The sequence below is a fragment of the Glycine max genome, chromosome 7, assembly GCF_000004515.6.
Source record: "Glycine max cultivar Williams 82 chromosome 7, Glycine_max_v4.0, whole genome shotgun sequence".
NCBI lineage: Eukaryota > Viridiplantae > Streptophyta > Magnoliopsida > Fabales > Fabaceae > Glycine > Glycine max.
This window is the reverse complement of record NC_038243.2, coordinates 27115166-27135499: the sequence shown is the minus strand read 5'-3', so window position 1 is coordinate 27135499 and position 20334 is coordinate 27115166. Positions and strand designations below refer to the sequence as shown.

Genomic DNA, 20334 nt, shown 5'->3' with positions numbered 1-20334 from the left:
TCAGCATAGATGAAAAGCCAATAAAACATATGTTTTAAAATTTTTAAATCAAATTTGCAAACAACAATTCAAACACTTCCTTCCATCTTGATGAATTTCTGAACCATTCAAATTTTGATCATACTGAACATACATAAAAAGCATCTATGTGTCAGGCTAAGCTAAATCGATCTCCCCATTCCGCAGGAATTCATCGATTTCACAGCACTTGACTGAAATTTGAAGAGGGGGCCACACCTTTAGCCCATTCCAATTTGTCATGGTTAGAATGGTCTAGTACAAGAACATACATAACCAGGTCAAATTCAGCCCTAAACTGAACATAACCTGTCCCAATACACAACAAGGAAGCGGTTCTTACTCCATGTATTAATTTACACAAGCAAACCTACTCTGCTTGTAGAGACAAAATCTGGAAATTATTCTTACTAAAAAACTTCTACAAAGAAAATCAGTTCTTAACTAGAAGCAAGGAGTGGTGGCGCAGGTGAAATAGAGAATCCTTTTTTGTTCTCATCCAACTGCTTCAAGAAGCACTCCTCCTCTATCTCACTCAAACATCCAGCTTCCCCTTCACTCCATGTATTAATTCACTTTGGTGAGTGTCTCCTCCAAGAGGTTAGCTAAGAAGGATATACATTTTGAAATAAAGACAAATATTAAAGAAATTTCCCTTCTTAGACAAGCTCCACATTTTCTCCTTTGTAAAAAGACACTTGTTAGCATTGCCACATCTCTTAGGCTTGAGTTTAATCCTCAAGTAAAGGAGTTGTTGGATGAGGGTTTGGTTCGCAAGAGATTAAATCCTTGTGCTTTGTTGGTGCCCAAAATAGGTATTATTAGGCACCAAATCCCTAAAATAGGTGGTGTGATGAATGTTTTGGGTGATGCAACACTCTTTTGTAAAATCACTCGTGCACCCAACATCTTCATGATTTGTGTACATAGGGACTCATTAGGTAGGTTTGTTCTTATTTTTAGTTTCAATACAAACTTAGACACTCATATGGGACACCTTAGGTTTGTCATACTTTTTGGTAGGAATAATCAACATGAAAATACAGAAAAAGGTATGTTCTATTGCTTTACTTTTCTTAATTTTTTAAATTGTGATCAAGGGGTTCCCATGAACCCTAAGAGAGTAAAGGTCATTCCTGAGTGGCCTGCTCCACCAAGTGTAAGAAAAATTTGGGGCTTCCAAGACTTAACAAACTTTTACAAAAGGTTTGCCCCATATTTTTCTATACTTGTAGCACCACTCATTGAGTTGGTGAGGAACCATGTTCCTTCATGGGAAGATGCCCAGGAAATGAGTTTTCAGACCTTACCTTACTTCAACATACTAAACACCACTAATACATATGTTTTTGTTCTTTTTGCAGGTGTTGAGGAAAAAAGCCCAGAGTTTCAAGAACCTCGGGATTTGAGGTCAAATCCTTTTCAAGGGGGAGGGAATGATGCAATCCTACCCCACAAGGGCATTGGATAGAAAAACTCCAAGTAGATTGGGCCAGAGATGCAAGAGAAGGCCCTAGGGTTCTTATGAGCCTTAGGGTAGATTTCGGGCCCATGGGCTAAGTACGAGCCACTTATCTTTGTAAATATTAGATTAAGGTTTCATTATTTTTGGGCCTTGTATTTAGGGCTCCATAATGTAGGTAGGGTACCCTAGAAATATAGGATTTTTCAGCCCTTGTATTAGGGCACCTAGACTAGTTTTTGTATTAGGGGTAGTTTTGTAATTTTACATGCACTAAGTGGATATTTGATGTGTGTGGTTGGAAATAAATTTAATTGAATTGGTAGAAGCCCAATCCAATTAAATTTTAGAGGGGGAGGTGAGCATTTGCTTACTACACCCCATTGTCACATCATATAGTCACACTTTGTGCATGTTCTTCATGCTTTTCATGCCTCATGACACCTAAGCACACTTAGTGGAGAATCTTGGAATTGATCTTGGATTAGTGGGCTGAACCATAACTAAAATTCACTAATCATAATTAGTGAAATTTTGGCTACAAAGTTTGGCTCCACAAATTCAATTTCAAATTCAAGTGAAATTTGAATTTCCCTCCAATTTTGTGTGACACTTAGGCTATAAATAGAGGCCATGTGTGTGCATTTTTTTTTCAACTTTGAACATTTGAATATTAAACTTCATATTTCAAAGCTCATTTAGAGCACAAAATTTCGTGCTCTTCTCTCCCTCTTCCTTCATTCTTCTCCTTCTTCCTCCAAGCTCTTATCCATGGCCTCCTATGGTGGTGAGCTTCTTCTAGACTTATCTTCTCCTTGAAGTGGCGTCTCCTCTCTCTCTTCCTTCTCCATTCCGCTACCATTTATCTTCCAAGAAGCAAAGGAATCCATTGATGAAGAAGATCCTAGGCCTACAAGCTCCAATGGAGCTTACATCACAGACGTAAATATGTTGTCATGTGTTTGGCTTCATCTTACCAGTTAGTTACACAAAATCAAGAGTACTTTTGACAATCTTCATAATGAGTGTATTCAATCTAATCATTTCACTGCACATTCGTGATATAGATACACAGGCATTTTATTCATTCAAGATATGTTTAAACAAATTGTGTAAATAAATTGCTCTGGCCCCTGATTGATTTTTTTATCCAAATTTTGAACTTACCACAAATGATATATAGCATTTGCTTGCTCATTATGGTAATAAGCAGTATTTCTCAATGACCATATTTGAATAAAAAACTAATTTGGATCGCAAACTTAAAAGTAGTACTTCCAGCTTAAGATAGCCAATAATTTGAAGACTTAGGTAGCATTTGTTAAAATAAGTACAATTGGACGAAAAATTATATATGAATTTTTGCTATATGTTTTGTTATGTAGAAACAGAAATAAGACTGCAAGAATAATACAAATTTGAGTTCACTAAAAAGATAGAACCAAAATTCTCAAACAAACAAAATAAAAAAGATAGAACCAAAGACAAAAAGAAAATGTATAACATTCAGAATATGGACATTAAGACTCTCATTGGATAGATTTCTTATTAAATCTTATAAGAAAAGATAGTAAAAAGGTAAAATAAACTAGGTCTTTTTCATAAGTTAAAACTAGGTTATGCATAAGTTAAAATTAGCTTTTAGAGAAGTTAAACTAGATAACTTCTAAGTATTTATTGAGAAGTTTATCCAAACATGACCATAAGTGCAAAACATCTCCTAAATTCTCATGATTATAATTTATCAGAAAACACAATGTGAATGCTAACTATGAGAAGGAAAAGAACAGTGAAATTGGCTGAAAGAGAGTGATATTATTAATGACCCACTATTAGGCATCTGAAGTGTGGAAACCGTAGCCACGTAATTGAAACTCATCAACAAGTGTCAATCAGAGCAGAATGCAAATGTATGTAAGACAATAAAAATTGCTTCGACCAGTCAAAAACAAATTCCATCTACATGGTTGATGAAATGTTAAACCATCTAAAGTTATAAAAACTAGCTGTCTTGTCACCAAAAAGTAGAATAATGCCGAGATTGTTCATGTCACTAGAAGACACAACCAATGACAAGATAGCTCCTATTATTTTCACCTGATAGAAGCATGCATGGTGTTAATTTTTTTGGCCCTTCTCTTTGTCTCTCTTTAAATCACGAGGATGAGAATCGTGATGAAGAGTGGTTGTGGTGTCATGTGGAAGTGACACAATCCTAAAGGAATAGAATTATTGACTCTGCATGATGATTGATGCATATATGCTTCAATTTGTGCACAATTGGTGTAGTGATGACAAACATATTTTGTCTCCTCCTTTTTCACACCTTCAGTCTTCACCCTCCAGTACCCACATCTATGATCAAAGTTGGCACTGATCACAGTCTTCCTTAAAGCTGGTTTTATGTGAAATGGTCAGCATAGGCTTTGAGATAGGCCAAGAATTGTTGTTTGGTTGGATAAGAGGGAAAGTTTTGGGGGAAAGGCATTAGAGGGAGTTGGCAGAATTGCTTAGGTAGATGAAGGCATAGGCGGTCATAAGTCTTGAGCTGCCACATTGAAGCCAAGCAATCATCCCTTTCAAGGATTAGGCTTCGAATGCCTTTTTGTTTAAGACATGTTGCTGCAGCAAGCCCTGATGGACCAGCACCCACTATCATTGGTCCTTCCACAATGATTTTAAATTGCGGTCGCAATCATGGTTTCATGACTATTCTTGATAAAGGGAAAATCTTGTGGATAAATGCAACCACAATTGTAGTCACGTTGTGGTCAGACAAACCTCAAACACCTTGATGTTGAGGCCAAAATTGCAGTGGCCGACTGCTTTTTAAAACTTTGCATAAAATAAAAACATGATAGTACTTTGAGTGGAGTTGAAACAGATGAGATACAGTATGGTTTGATTGATCTGAAGATCAAATCAACATGGTTTTTAAAGGGTATGACTTGCTTCAAGGCTGAAAACAGTATGAACTTTGGTTTTGTTGAATGGATGAGAAAACAGAGTAGCATGGCATAAACAGAAACAAATAGACAACTAGTTAAAGGGATTTTGTATTGGGATTCGATGTATACATGTATGTATATATATTTGAATTGGTGATTGCTGATGAGTGTTAAAGGAGTTTGGTTTATAAGTGGGACAACTCCACCTTAATGATAACTAACATTAACAACAAACAAACTTTCATCACCCAAAAAACCAAATACACAACACATATTGGGAGTGGGAAAAATTTTGGCCTTATTATGTACAAACTGTGACTCAAATCCTAGAGATGGTATCTTAACTTATTATGTACAGCAGCAGCAGCCTATTTAACTCATAAGTGATTGGTCATAGCTAAAGTATGTAGGTGAATTTTATTTGTAACATGAGATTTAAATTATAGGGTTGTCACTTTAAAAAGAGAATTCTACCCTTCTATCACCTCTAACTTAAAATTTAATGTTACTGTTATATAAGACCAAAATATCATTCAATGGCCACACCTTCTGAAGTCCCTAGAGCTGGAGAAGAAAGGTAGCCAGAAATGGTGCTGAAGTATTTGCACATTGCAGTCTTCTTATTTAAGAAAATGATGCTAAGGACATTAACTAAGATTAAAGTCCAAACCATATGACTGAATGAAGCCAAATCCATCTACATTTATTTTTTAGGTTATATAAAAATTCAGGGAAAAGGAAACTATCCTATTCCAGAATAAGGCATGAAGAGTAATTTGACTCTTTTGAAGTTCCAATTTTCAAATATCTTAATCCAATCAACCTTTATGTCATAAATAAAAAATAAAAACCTTAGAGTCCTACTAGAGATTGACCCTAGAAGAGAATAGACACTGCACTAAACTACCATTATGCAGGTCATTTGCAGCAAGGACAGAAGGACCAGGATGAACCAAATTCAGCAGTGAGATGCCTCATAATTGTAATCAAACACATATGACAGAGTTTAAAATAAATTCAATTAAACACGCTTTTGACTTTATAGGCAATTTAGTGCATGCTTGTGGGTACTTTCTGTTCAGTTTGAACATGATGATGGGTGGAGACTTGCAAGCTTTGGATGGTTCAATTAGTAAAATTATGCTTTCTAGCGTGTGTGAGTGCATCATATCCCGCACCGTGCGTAAGCAATTTTTTCACCATCAACGCTTCATTTCATGCAATCAACGTTATGGTAGCACACCAAATTAAACATTTATTTTAGTCTTATTTGTGTAACCTTTATTTATATTATGTACGAAATACTTATACTGGTTTAATATATTTTAAATGACTTCAAAAGTAAGTTTTGAATTTTTTTTACATGTTTAACATCATGTTTTTTTTACTTTTGTTCTCTTAATTTATAGTAGTGTACCTAAGTTTGATATTTATTTTATAGTTTTTGAATACAATGAACTGTTGATGTCGATATTTGTATGTAACCCAAAATTACATTTTAATGATGTATACAGGATCAAGGCTTCTCCACCGGCCTCGCCTCCTCCTTCTCCTCCTCCTCCTCCTCCTCCTCCTATTTCCGATGCATCAGCTTCACCGTCTGCTGTGAAGCGGACACGCAAAGCCTCACGTCTACGATCCTTGTCTGCTAGACCAGCTGGTGTTGAGAGACCAGTGGTCCACATTGATCCTGCTACCGGCAAGGCTGACGGTCCCCATAAGAAGAAATTAAGAACTTATTTGGGGATTGTGGCGCGTGATAAGGTGAACATCACGTACGAGAACTGGAAGGAGGTCCCTACTGCTTAGAAGGACTTGATTTGGGAGGATATTAAGGTATTTATATTTTCTTATTTGATGTTGTCTAATTAATAGCCAAAAAATGCATTATTGTAACAAATAAACCTTATTTGATATTGTCAGGCGGAATTTGAAATCCCAGAGGATTCTGATAGTAGAACGAAAAGGAAGTTACTTCAAACTGTGGGCGAGAGATGGAGGCAGTTTAAATCAGACCTCACGAGGAAATGGGCCCTTGCACCCGATACCGATAGTGTGGAGACACTGTCTGTGAGAAATACGGGATAAGCAAGGAAGCTGGTGTTGCCAGACTCGCAGAGATTCTTCTTGGGAGGTATGTTCCTTGTCATTTAAGTTGTTTTTCAAAAAACATGAACTTGTTATACTTCATTCTACCAATTTGAAAGATTGTTGTTTTATTTTTGTAGGATGTGCGCAAAAAGGCACAGGCCATCCAGAAACAAAACACTGCCCCCCACGTTTTGTCTCGTGGGGGTTATGAATATTTGGAGCAGAAGCTCCTAGCTGAGAAGACGAAGAAGAAGCTCAAGGAAGCTGCACAGTTCGGAAGCGTTGATGGCGTCATCGACCCTCCATCCCCGGTCAGACGCCACGTGAAGTGGAAGATGACCCGCACGAAGAAAACAGGGGAGATGACGACTGAGGCTGCAGAGGAAATCGCTAAGAAGATCGTAAGTCATTTTCAAATAACCATTACAATTATATTTCAATAATTTGGGAATGCCATGTACAACTGTGTGTTTTCTGTACAGGATTCCTTTGAGGAGCAGGCGACACAGGGATCCTTCGTCCCCCATGGACGTCAGGATGTTCTGACCACTGCTATTGGACGTCCAGAGCACCCTGGACGTGTCCGTGCTGCTGGAGCCGGTGTCACCATCAAGTACTACTTTGGTTCGGCTCCATGGATGTCCTGCACCTCTTCCTCCCTACCTTCTGAGGAATTGCAGCAGTTGACCCAACAAATCAGGGACCAGCTAGAGGAGTCCATCACAGAGAGAGTGACACGGCAGGTCATGGCATCCTTCAGCCAGATGTAGTCCCAGCTTCAGTCGCAGATGCAATCTCAGGGACTTACAATGCCTCCTAACCCTCTGGTTGGTCCCTCCGGTCCTCGAGTGAGGACAAAGGGGAGTTGTGTTGATCCCTCAGGAAACGATCCTGAGACGGGTGACTCTGATAGGTGCGACTTATACATAGAAGCAGATCCTGCCCGCCTAGTTTCCATGGGGAGAGTTTATGAGGGATCCACTGTTGTTCATAACACTCCTTTGTTGCCTGGCCAAGTAAAGGTGAGTGTGGAGGAGGTTACACATGCAGATGCTCCAGTTCCTGTACCCACTGATGAGGTTTCCTTAGTGGGGCAGGCACTTCACACCTTCCTTGCTTGGCCGACACATTTGGTGAAGTCTTTATCACAGCAGATACATTATTCTTACTTTATGTTTGTTCTTTTAAAATTAATTCATTCAATGTGTCTCAAATTAGGCCATTTAACTTTGTTTCATGAACAGGTAGTTGTGTCTCCGGCAAAACCACCTCCAAAGCCTGATCCGGAGGTTGATGATCCACTTTATCTGATGACATTGACCATCCCAAAACTTTTCTTGAGGCCTTACCAGGTTACATGGGATGCCACCGTGTTCGGAGTCTTTAATCCAGATTTCCCGCTCTACATAAAGCACGAAGACCTCTCGGAAATCACACACGGTGGTCAATGTCTCAGCATATCAGTGTTACAGTTGTGGATTCTGTAAGTCATTTTATATTACTTTTAATTATCCATAGATATACCACCGGCATCTGACTAATACAAGTATGCGAGTGGGGAATTCTCATATCTATGGATTCCTCGAGCCACAGTCCATTCAGAGGTCTGGGCAATCACAATTTGAGTCTGAAAGTTATATAAAGACTTGGATGCAAAGTTCAAAGCGCGATGTCTATCTTGGAGCCTACCTAAATGGGTAAGTCACACAAAATAACTTAATTTAATTAATGTTTACTAATATACTAACTCATATTCGTCTCCACTACAGCGGACACTGGCAGATGGTGGTCATCCTGCCCAAGGAACACCTAATTGTCTGGTTTTGTTCATTGCATAACAGGCCAGACAACTACCTTAAGGGGATTATTAACAGGTTAGTGTTATTTTCTATACATTTGCATTGAAATACCTCAACAACAACAGTTTTTAATTGTAACTCATCTAGAACAGTGCTTTAAAAGGTCTTGATGATGCTCCACAGCCTAAATCAAAGGGTCCTACTAGGTGGATTGTCGTCAAGGTACGTCATTTACATAAAACTTCCACTTATATATATTTCTTATGTGTTTGTACACTAATTGTTTAATTAATATCCAAATTTCATTATGTATTTAGTGTAATAGACAAAAAGGAAGTACTGAGTGCAGCTACTATGTCATGCACTGGATGTCCACCATCATTTTAGGAACTTTTAGGAATAACTGGGAAGCAATACGTTTATTTCAAACAAATCCGATTTTTTTTATAATTTGTATTACATTATTAATTTATTATCATTTATTTCATCATGCAGTATTTTAACGATCCTAGACCATTGAAGCCAGAGAGATTAAAGGCGTTGCGGATCCAGTGGGCACAGTTTTATCTCCGATGTAGACATCAAACTTAGGGTATATGGACATTAAGTTTAGCTTAGTTTACTTTGGTTTAACATTTTTTACATTTCTTATGTAATTTGAACATTGATTTCATTTGTTTATGATAAATCAATTATTAATTGTTTATTGTGTGATTAAAACTGCTTGAAAGCAGGTTAAATGTTTATTTGTTGTGAATTGAGTCAGAAATTACATTTTACAGGTACAATTTTGGGTTTATTGTAAAAACAGAAAGGTTATATAAAAAAAACTTGAAAACAACATCGGTTATTAACAATAGCCGATGTTACTAAAGAAAACAACATCGGTTATTAACAAAAACCGATGTCAAATTTCAACTTAACATCGGTTATTTCTAAAAAACTGATGTTAATGTACATAGGTTAACATTGGTTATTTATAAACAACTGATGTTAATGTACATAGGTTAACATCGGTTATTTATAAATAAGTGATGTTAAACTGTATGCAATAACATCGGTTATTTATAAATAACCGATGTTATACATAAATTACTACAGCAAAATAGGTGCATGAATGATGAACGTTGACATCGGTTTCCTCTAAAAATTGATGTTAATGTAACCTATTAACATCGGTTTTAGCAGAAAACCGATGTTAATATGTTACATTAACATCGGTTTTCTTTAAAAACCGATGTTAATGTAGCATATTAACATCGGTTTTAGCGGAAAACCGATGTCAACGTCCCTCACGCATACACTTATTTTGTTGTACTTCTTTCTTTATAACATCGGTTATTTATAAAACCGATGTTAACATTTTTATGTTAACATCGGTTTTTGAAAACCGATGTTAACAACAATACATTCAACTTCTGTGCTTTCAACATCGGTTTTACAACCGATGTAGAAGATGTTGAAAATGTATTTTCTAATAGTGCTTCTAGCAATTGCAGGGACAAAAATGAATCACTAATTTCTGCTTATGTGATTCCTCAGGATATTGTAATTGCTTCCATCGGCTATAATGAGGTTGACCAACTACCTCAAGCAAATATTGGTTTTCCTTGTGTTTCAACAAAATTAAGGTCTAAAAGGGGTTCAAGGGATCCTGAAAGTCCATCCAAGCATGAAACTAAATCTTCAGTGCTAAAGAATAATGCATGTAGCACTAATGATAATCAAAATTTGAACAATGTGGTTGTGGATGACAGCGACAACACTGGAGTAGCATCTAATCATGGAGACAATGGATCTCAAGAAATAGATCCTCAAATTAGACAAAATAGTACTTCACAGGATTTGCCAGAACCACAATCTTTTTTAATTTTTCTGAAATTTTAGGCATGTTCCTAACTCTATGTCATTATTAAGATTACTAAAAAAGTTATAATATAGAGATTACTAAAATTTTTATAAATTAGTTCCACTCAACTCAAGCCTTGTTCCTTTCAATTTTCCACGAAATAAAAAATAAAGTAAACTCAACTCAAGCCTCAAATTATGGCAAACAAAATTAAATTTATTTCACTGAAAAAATTAAGGGTCATTAAGATTTTCTGTTTTTTTTCTATTTGTTGAATGATTTTTTTTTTGTTTTCTTTTTATTTGTTATGAAGACTATCTCGATGAAAAGTTGGAGGATAATTCATTTTTTATTATGCTCATAAAAATTATTTTTCAGCCGAATTTAATGCCTTTAGAGACAAAAAAAAAGTCATAATAAGTATAGACTATCCAAATTTTTAAGTTTTCTTTAGATGGATCACAGGCAAGAGATAAGAAAAGGAGGCTTAACATGGAACAAGTGAAGACACTTCAGAAGAGCTTTGAGTTGGGAAACAACCTTGAACCTGAGAGGAAAATGCTGCTTGCAAGGGCTCTTCGATTGCAACCTAGACAGATTGCTATATGGTTCCAGAACAGAAGGACTAGGTGGAAGACCAAGCAGTTGGAGAAGGACTATGATCTTCTCAAAAGACAATATGAAGCTATAAAGGCAGATAATGATGCACTTCAATTTCAGAACCAAAAACTTTAGACTGAGGTTTGTAATTTTCTTCCAACTTCTATGTAAGATTTTTCTTGTTTTAATTTTTGTTTCACATGTGAGAAGAAAACTTAAACAAGAACAGTCTCACAGACTCTTTAAAAGATATCATTTTTAATTCTAAAAGATGTATCTATAGTCCAAAATGCTTGGCATCTAAGTGACAGCTGGAACTCAAATGAGAACATACTCACATACTCTTTACTCTTGAGCATTTAAGATAATAATGTGCTTTGATTTGGGCATAAAGTTGTTTAGAGAGATCACTACTAAAAAAAAGGTCTTCTACATCGGTTCTAATGGCCTTTCTACATCGGTTATGACGCGTGGTGGTAACACAGTGTCGTTGAATACCAACATCGGTTGGAGGACCGTCTTTGAAGGCCGACCTTTCTACATCGGTTGTGTAGCTCAACCGATGTAGAATGTGAGCTTTCTACATCGGTTCTAAGGTTGAAACCGATGTTGAATGGTAGGGTTTCTACATCGGTTATCAGTCAACCGATGTAGAATGGGTAATAATGGCAAGATTTCTACATCGGTTATAAGTCAACCGATGTAAAATTTGAAGGATTTCTACATCGTTTATTACTGAACCGATGTAGAATGGGTAGGAATGACAAGGTTTCTACATCGGTTATAAGTTAACCGATGTAGAATTTGAAGTGTTTCTACATCGTTTATCACTCAACCGATGTAGAATAATGAATTTTTTTTATTATTTTTGCGAAATTTATAATTTCCCCTTCAAAAACTCAAGTGGCCAACCATGCCAAAAACTCAAGCTGTTAGTTGGAAGTTAATGAGTGATTTCACAATTTTCATATAAAATCTTTAAAAACAAAAAATGGTGAAATTGTTATCACATTTTTGTCACTATAGGTGAAAATAAACAAAAATTGAAACAGAAAACACTCTTATACCAACATGTCCTTAAATTAGCAAATATATCGTAGAGCATGAACTCAGTCACAGTTATACAAATCCAAGGGTCCAGAAGTAAAAGTGAACATATTTAATTCATGCCATTCAAAATATTAAACAGCCATTTAGAGACAAAAACAAGTTGATTAATATAAAAAATAAAAAAATACCAATATCATGAAAGTAGCGACACCAAGATTCTCTCTACGAAGTAACTCAACACATGCTTGAGCTACATTAGTTGTTTCCACCACAATATAATCAAGTCCATGGCATGCTGTTGATATTGCAACATCATATTTTGCTGCAAAGATTTGTAAGAAGTTAAACTAATGGAATGTGTTGATTATATACAAAGTAGAGTATTGATAAAGATAAAATTAATAGTATTGAGGCTAAATTGCAATTTTAGACCCCCTTTAATTCCTTATCCACAATTTTTGCCCCCCTGTTCTTTTCTAGCAATTTTAGTACCCACATGTTAGAAACTTCGCAATTTTTGTCTAATCCTAAAAGCAACTTCTAATATATTGTTGAATATAAAAAAGAAAAGACTTCACCTTTGGAACTCTCTGTGATTTCTTCTAAGACCTTCTCCTCATCAAGCAATCCTCTCAAACTCTTTGAACTCTTCCTTGCACTTCCTCATATCATTATCTAACTCCTATTTTATGAAAATGAAAGAAAAAAATAATGACTAGATTACTTCCTCAAAAGCTTATCATTAAGAATAATATGACCAGCAATATAATCATGCAAACTAATTCAATTTGAAAACCCGTGTCATCCAAACCTCTTGTCTTTTCATATAGTTGTTGTGCGTAGTTTCAAGCTCTTTGAGAGTTAGTTTACTATCTTGGATTTTATTCCTGGAATAAGATACCACCATGTTCTTCGTGAGGCAAGAATTCAAATTCACCAAATAAAGAAAAAAAATTACCCATTGAAACGTAAATGTGTAACCAAATTTCAGAAACCATTGTAAAATTAATGTATTTGAACTTTGAAGAATTAATTATGATAAAGGATACTCCCAAGGAATTTTGCTTAATAAAGCACGGCCCTTCTCAACAAACTTTAAGGGAAGATGTGCCTCTTTTTCAAATTCCAGCATTATAATCAGAAACTATAGAAATCAGAATAAATAAGAAGCACTTAGCTAAAGCTTATATGGAGAGAATTTTATATAATGGTTGAAGAAATAGTTCTCGATCAGATTTCATTTATCTTTGGATTAGTCAAGATGTTTATCCCTGAATAAACTAAAGATTAAGGAAAAAAATATGGAGAGAATTCAAAAGAGTTTCAAACAAACCCAATATTCAAAGGTAGAAAAACTAATAATTAATGGGTTTTTTTCTTCATCTTTTCTATCTATTTTCTCGAGTTCTAAATTCAATGTGGCTAAGAAAAGTGGAAAGGAGAGAAATTTATTCCAGAAGCTCAAACCAAGAATTCTAATTAAGAAATGATAAACTCACAATTCACAATGGCACTATCATATTATTATATATTATAAAATATTGATGCGTGTATTAATTTAATGGTCAATTGTTTAAAATGGCACTATCATATTATTATATATTATAAAGAGTATTATATTTAAAAACAGATTTATTTTTTTGTTTTTAATATCATTAAATTCTAATTTAATATAATTAAATTCATTAAATCTGACTAGGTAAATTATTTAGTAAAAAAACTATTTACAAAATATAAATGTAATGTTATTAATATATAAGTGCAGTAATAATAATAATAAGTTTTTAGTTCCTTTAACGGAAATTATCATTAAAATAATAGTTAAAAATTTAGTTTTGAAAATAATTGTTATTTTATTATTTTGTATAAGAATACATTTTTTCTTATTTTAAGACATTATAAATTTCCTTTACTACATTATTTATTATTTATTATTTTTCTCTTATTCTATTTAATAATAAATATATAAAATATAGTAATTGTAAACATAACAATATCTTAAACAATACATAATTTCTATTAAATCATATTTTCAGATTTCTTTTTTAATACACCTATTAAGAAAAAAGTTTAATTTACATTTTAAATAACAATCATAAATTTTAAAATAAATCATAAGAAAGTAAAAGTAAATAATTAATTTTAAATTTTAAATTGATAATTCATTATGTCTTATTTTATTAGTTTTCTTCATTTCTATTTAATAAATATACAAAAAATAATTATTATAATTATAATAAATTATTATTTTAAAAATTGATAATCTTTCATTAATGTTGGATCAATTAAAATTGTATCAAATCAAAGATTGTTATTAAATTGATAATCTTTAAAAATTATTATTTTAATTGATAATCTTTAAAAATTATTATTTTAATTTTTGATCAATGGCTAAATACGATTAAATCAAATCAAAGACTGTTATTAAATTGAAATTTCAATTATAAAAGTTTCAAATCTCCCTTATTTATACATAGATGTAGATATAGATTTTGATCTAGTTTCGGTTGTAGTAATATGGGTAACCATTGTAAAATAAGATACCACCATGGCTCGGGAGCTGTCTCAAATATGTAGAGCTGCTTCTACCAAATTGTTCTTGTTTGTTCAGTCATCAAGTTCCTCATCTCTTTTTTTAATACAAGAGTTAATCTTAACACAAGGAAACTAAATCTTGTCTTAAACAAGGAAATAATTAATGTCGTGAGAATGATAAGGTAATTATATGGTTATTATTTAAAATAAGGAGATCCTGAAAGATATTGTCCGTTTTGTATCCAATTCTCCCTGATTAATTATTTGCTCTTGTATCTCTAATTAGTGCATAGGATCTTCACTGTGACGAAATCTGAGACACGGCTAGCTATCATGAATGCACAATCGAGATTTAATTTTAGATAGGAACTAGTAATAGTATTTTTAGTGTACGTATGTTGGGATTCTCTGCTTGGTTAACTGTTAATCATCTAAAATAAATTCTACTATATACTAAATTGAGACTGAGAATAGTCAATGCTAAGAAGACAACCAAATTAAGAGACGAAAGAAAAGGTTGATTAAGTGCTTAGATATCTTACTTGAACAAGCAATCGAGAAGAGAGTGATGCTATGCTAACCTTGTAGTTAGTTTCAAGGCGGTGCATGACATAGAATCCAAGGATGCCTCCAAAGATTGTACCAGCCATGATCCGAATGTAGCCCCATTTCTGAGAAGCAGTTCTCATCATCGTTGTTTCACTCTTGATTAGTTCATAGAACGGTTTCAGGATCTGCGTTAAATGCTATCATGGGCTTACTGATTTGTGAGAATTATACTTAATGTATTCTAAAAAAACATGGAAAGGCCTGTAATGATGTTTATAAAGAGATGAAGGACTTGATTGAATTGTAGAGTTTCAAATTGGGACCAAGTATTGATGATGTAGATGTAAATTTGTGATACTACATGGCATTCTCAATCAAAATTTTATTCTGTCATACAAATGTGTTAATTATTTAAAAATGGGTATGTGAAGCTGTGAAACAATGTATAGAATATTTGTAACCCTTGACAGCAGGGACGCTCAGTTGGAGATGCTGATGCCCATAGGGCAAACCCAAAGGTAAAACAAGAGGAAAGAAATCCCAAAGAGAAAAGAAATCAAGAGCAAAGAAATCCCAAAGAGGAAATTCACCTAGAATGTTATCCTTTAATTATAGTGCCTATATTATTTGGTTAGGAAGGAAACCAAGAGCAAAGAAATCCCAAAGAGGAAATTCACCTGTGCCACACTCTTGCCTATTGCAATTGCAATGTCTTTTAGGACTGGACTATCTATCACAGCAAGAGAACCCCATGAAGCACCATTAGCTCCCAAAGGGGACCATGCACTCACATGAATTCCTTTCTCTTGGCAGAATTTTCTCAGATTTCCTTGTTGCCATGCTACGTTCATTTCAACCTGTAAGCAATAACAAGTTATTGGATGAATGAGAATGACAAATATCTACAGCATATATATTCCCTAAGGAATTTTGTATTAAGACCAAGAATTTGTAATTTCATACATGCACATGTAAACAAGTATTGTTGTCATCCTTACAAGGATTCAGAGATAATGGAGCATTAAAGAAAAAACCAGTGAATTTGTATACATTAGAAAAAAGGATAGATGTGACTATAACTGATAGTTTAAACTAAAAGTACTACAAAATTTAACATTGAATATGATGCGCATCAAAATTACTCATCTCTCCCCAACAATTATTCATCACTGTGCAATCTTCTATTGAATATATAAACAATTTCATTTGCGTAAGTATTGAAGGTTATGTATTAAAATTAAATTATCAAACAAAAGAGAAAATTAATTCCAAAGAATAAAAGTAAACATATATAGTTGTACAATGATTACTAATATGTTCAATGATTGCTACCCTAACCTTGGACAGTGTAGGCTTGAAACCTCCATCAGTTTCTGCAAAATAGAAAGTCTCTCAGAAGACCAAGCATCATTATGTTGTACCCAACAAAGCCAAACACATCAAAGCAGAGACAGCAGAAAAAAGGCCCCTCTAGGGAAATTAGGATACCTTCTTTTTATAGTTTCACTATTACCTTTGATACATTTTAAGTAACACACGGTTTAGAGTATTTCATATTTCAACTTGTAGGTAAAATTCATGGAAGGAAGGTGCAATATACCAACCAAATCACTAAAAAATTAATTGAGCTAGTTCCAAACCAAGCTTGAAAATTTTGGACTATTCCATCATAAAAGAGACACCAAGAAACATCATGCATTAAAGGTATGAAGACAAAAGGGAGATGCATTGTTCCAAATGACTACAAAATAATGGAGCTAGTTCCAAAACAAAGAGGAAAATTAGATGACTCCATCATCAAACAGAGAGACTAAGAATAATGCAGCTATGTACTGAATTGAGAATTAGGTAAGAAGTTACACATCTATATTGTTTTTTGGTGTATAAAGCTATTAGATATATGATAATCACGGGATCCATTCTTTTTGGTGAAATACTTCAACGAGTTTCACCAACCCACTAATTAATAACTAGATCTACAGCAAAAATTTATGAACAATGAAAATTGAGGAGGAGCTTGTGTTGTGAGAGAGATTGTATACATTATTAAATTAACTAGCATCTGTCAGCTCTTGTGATCTTCAGCCTCTTCACACTGTTCAAGAACATCCTGTATTAATTATCAAATACAAAAGGGTTAAAAAAATACACTGAAAAATGGAGCTAATAGGATTTAAGAGTTCAATTTTGAGACATATATGTATCACTTACTCCCACGACACATCTCCAACCATCATCCAGTCCCCTTCTTGATCCTCATAAGTTAGCACGTGAAAATTCCTAGAATTGCTTAAACAATTACCTTCCTAAGCTGTATTCAACTTTCATGGAGGCATATTTTCATAATAAGTTTCAATATTTAGCTTGCAAAAATAAGAAAAAACAGATCATATAGCTGGCAAATGATGGTGAAGGAGTGGGACTTCCAGAGCTCGAATCCATCGAGGAGGAACATCAAGGGAAGTAATGACAACCCATCTCACCATAGTAACACATTTCCTTTTTAATTTTTCAGAAGCAAAATTGCAGTCAACAGGCTTCATAAAAATAGAACCAAATAGGAAAGTCACACCACCGTTCAAACATGAATTTAAGAGACAAAAATCGCAAATCTATTCTGTCCATAAATAAAATATTCATTTTGCCAAAAAAGAAAAAACATTGAAGGAATATAAATTAAAAAAAATCCATCAATCTCACAGAACACAACAAATCCAACGAAAAACTCATCCACAACATAAACAAAAAAACAAAAAATCCCTAAACAAACCTAAACCGAAGATCCCCGTAACCGAACGTGAAACAACTCGATCCGAATACACAAAACAAAATTAACGAACGCAAAGGCTTTGGCGCACACGAAAAACACACAAAACAAACGCCAGTCACATCGGAGAAAAAAACATAAAATAAAAAGGAAGAATCAGAGGGAAAAATAAAATCTATAGTTAGAAAAGGAAGAGAGATGCGGAAGCGGCGTTTAGAAGGAAGAGAGAGAGAGAAAAATAAAATCTTTTACTAACACTTACGCTGCTTCGCTGGAAGTTGTTGTCTTCAATCAACAAACTGAAGCTGGAGCGGTAAAGGCTATTGACGAAGGCGCATTTGGGTGCAGCGGCGGTGGAGAAGGTGCCGAAAATCGTGGAGATGGCAAAATGAAAAGTCACGAGAGAATGGAAGAGTGAACAGCTAGAAAAATATTGTATTGATTTAGGGTTGCCAGTTAGCCCAATTAAAATGTGCCACGTCAGCAACAGAAAGTGGGTTTCAAAGACGGTCTTAAAAAAACGATGTTGTAAAATATTTTTAAAGTCGTTTGTGAGAAAACCGCCTTAAAAAAGTAACAACTGTTTACAAAAATGCCACCGCTTAACTTACTACATCGGTCTTCGTACGACCGTCGTAGAATCAGTGTCGTAAAAAGACTTTTTTCTAGTAGTGGATGGATATAGAAACCCTATACACATAATAGCTCATATAATATGTTTTGCACATCCCATAAACTGGGCACTTTGTTGCACAAACCCCCCACATGAACCAGCTAGCTAGAAGAAGCTGATCCAAATGACTAAACCTCTTGAATTATTTTAACATTTTTCTACTATGATGATTAGAAGATTGGGTTAAGCCAAGAAATGGACAGCTGAGATATGGAAGTGTTTGATAACTTTTGGACAAGAAAGGATATAGTAATGGCTGAAAGTAACATGTGTAGTGTAAAGAAGAGACTCAAAGGAAACTTCATTTGTGAAGAATACGTAAAAAAACTATGAAAATATCCTAAGAAGGAAGAAGTTAAAGGGACATAATAACATCTCTTATTTTCTATTTTTTTATTTAGTTTTTAATACTAGTAACTTTCTTAAGATTTCATTATAGACTTAAATTTTCTATTTGTCCCTGATTTTGGTTCAATATTATTCATTTTACTGCACCAAAAATCTTAGGCTAAATAAGGATCGAAATTATAATCAATTTATAAATACTCTCTTCTTCTTACTTAGTAACTATGAAACATAGACATTTCTTTTATTTGAAGTGTCACAATGGTAATGAATTTTTTTTTTAATTACACTTATCTGAACACTTTTTTATACATGTTAGAGAGTTTTTATTGGATTTTTTATATATAAGATTTTTCTTGTTTTAATTTTGGTTTCACATGTGAGAAGAAAACTTAAACTTGAACAGCCTCACAGACTCTTTGAAAGATATCATTTTTAATTCTAAAAGATATCTATAGTCCAAAATGCTTGGCATCTAAGTGACAACTGGAACTCAAACATGAACACACTCACATACTCTTTGAAAGACTGGAAAAAAATTTGCTTTGGGAATATCTGCAGAAAAAGAAGCACCTTCTTGCTACAACCCAAGGGAAGGAGTGCCTTGCAGTGGCATAATAATAAGGATTTTGAAAAGACTAGTCAGTCCTCCTCCTCCTCACATTGTTCATATGCTCCCATAGTCTTATATAACTAGATAATTTTTCCCCTATTGTAGACTAAAGTCTAAACTAAAATATCGTCATAGTGTGACTTGACTTGTACCCATAAGCATTTCCTCTAAACATACACATCTTAAGGTAGTGGCCTGCAGAGTTCGAAACCTCATGTATCTAACTTGAAGTATTCTAAAAGGGATAACCTTTACCGCATTTAGGCTACCTCCATTTCTCAATCTTAAGGTAGTGGTCTGAAGAGTTTGAAACCTCATGTATCTAACTTCAATTAAAGGGATAACCTTTACCGCATTTAGGCTACCTCCATTTCTCAATCTTAAGGTAGTGGAACACGACATGAAGTATTCTAAAAGGGCTAACCTTTATGCTAACCTTGTCTAATGCAAGACCGACACTGTTCTTTGCTGCAGTTAGGCCTCCTTTTTTCCAAATGCAGTTTCCCAAATGTAGCCAAGCGTCTGCAATTCAGTGGAGTCATCCCAGATGATATCAAGAAATACCCACGCTAAGCACACAAAGGAATACGCGATGTTGCCGGAGTAAAACTTACCAAGCTAACCGGAAGGACAATCGGTACTGCTGTTTCACAAGCTCTCAACACGCGCAAAATGTTTCCAAAAGCAATTAATGACCTCGACAGCAACACATCGTGCGAATTTTAGGGTTTATTAAACAAAGATGGTCCTTCAGCAAAGCCATTTTTGTTTAAATTTCCCCAAATTGCAAAAATGTCATCTTCAAGCCTTCTAAGATGGGTCTATACGACCATCTTTGAATTCGCGATGTAAAAACCGAAAATTTTGTCCCTAATTACAAAATTGTCACCGTGGTAAATTCTACATCGGTTTTTAATAACCTAGTAGCATTTGCATCGTAAAGTCAACTTTTTTTAGTAGCGTATGTAACTTTATGCATTTTTTTCTTTTCATTTCTTATTTTACTACCATGTTTATTTCTGTTTTGATCATTAT

General features: G+C 34.4%; 1 protein-coding gene and 2 long non-coding RNA genes across 3 annotated transcripts; 1 reads left to right on the top strand and 2 right to left on the bottom strand.

The window, feature by feature from the left end:
* Positions 1-6881: 6881 nt before the first annotated feature.
* Positions 6882-10902, top strand: LOC100779430 (homeobox-leucine zipper protein ATHB-13-like). Its single transcript, XM_003528272.1, has 3 exons — positions 6882-6920; positions 9861-10088; positions 10633-10902. The coding sequence occupies exons 1-3, from the start codon at positions 6882-6884 to the stop codon at positions 10900-10902; spliced, it is 537 nt and encodes a 178-aa protein (XP_003528320.1).
* Positions 10903-12395: 1493 nt separating this feature from the next.
* Positions 12396-12709, bottom strand: LOC102664999 (uncharacterized). The gene is made up of 2 exons (XR_003267727.2): positions 12629-12709; positions 12396-12499 (listed from the first exon to the last, which is right to left on the bottom strand). It is a non-coding gene; the product is annotated as an uncharacterized lncRNA (long non-coding RNA).
* A 3525-nt stretch (positions 12710-16234) lies between these two features.
* On the bottom strand, positions 16235-18157 carry LOC113002193 (uncharacterized). The gene is made up of 4 exons (XR_003267725.2): positions 17931-18157; positions 17113-17222; positions 16944-17011; positions 16235-16274 (listed from the first exon to the last, which is right to left on the bottom strand). It is a non-coding gene; the product is annotated as an uncharacterized lncRNA (long non-coding RNA).
* Positions 18158-20334: the final 2177 nt, after the last annotated feature.

Coding starts and splice junctions, on each gene's coding strand:
- LOC100779430 (XM_003528272.1), top strand. CDS start 6,882: ATGACGACTGAGGCTGCAGAGGAAATCGCTAAGAAGATC. Junction 6,921..9,860: donor AGGAAATCGCTAAGAAGATC/GTAAGTCATTTT, acceptor GTGATTCCTCAG/GATATTGTAATTGCTTCCAT. Junction 10,089..10,632: donor ATGACAGCGACAACACTGGA/GTAGCATCTAAT, acceptor GATGGATCACAG/GCAAGAGATAAGAAAAGGAG.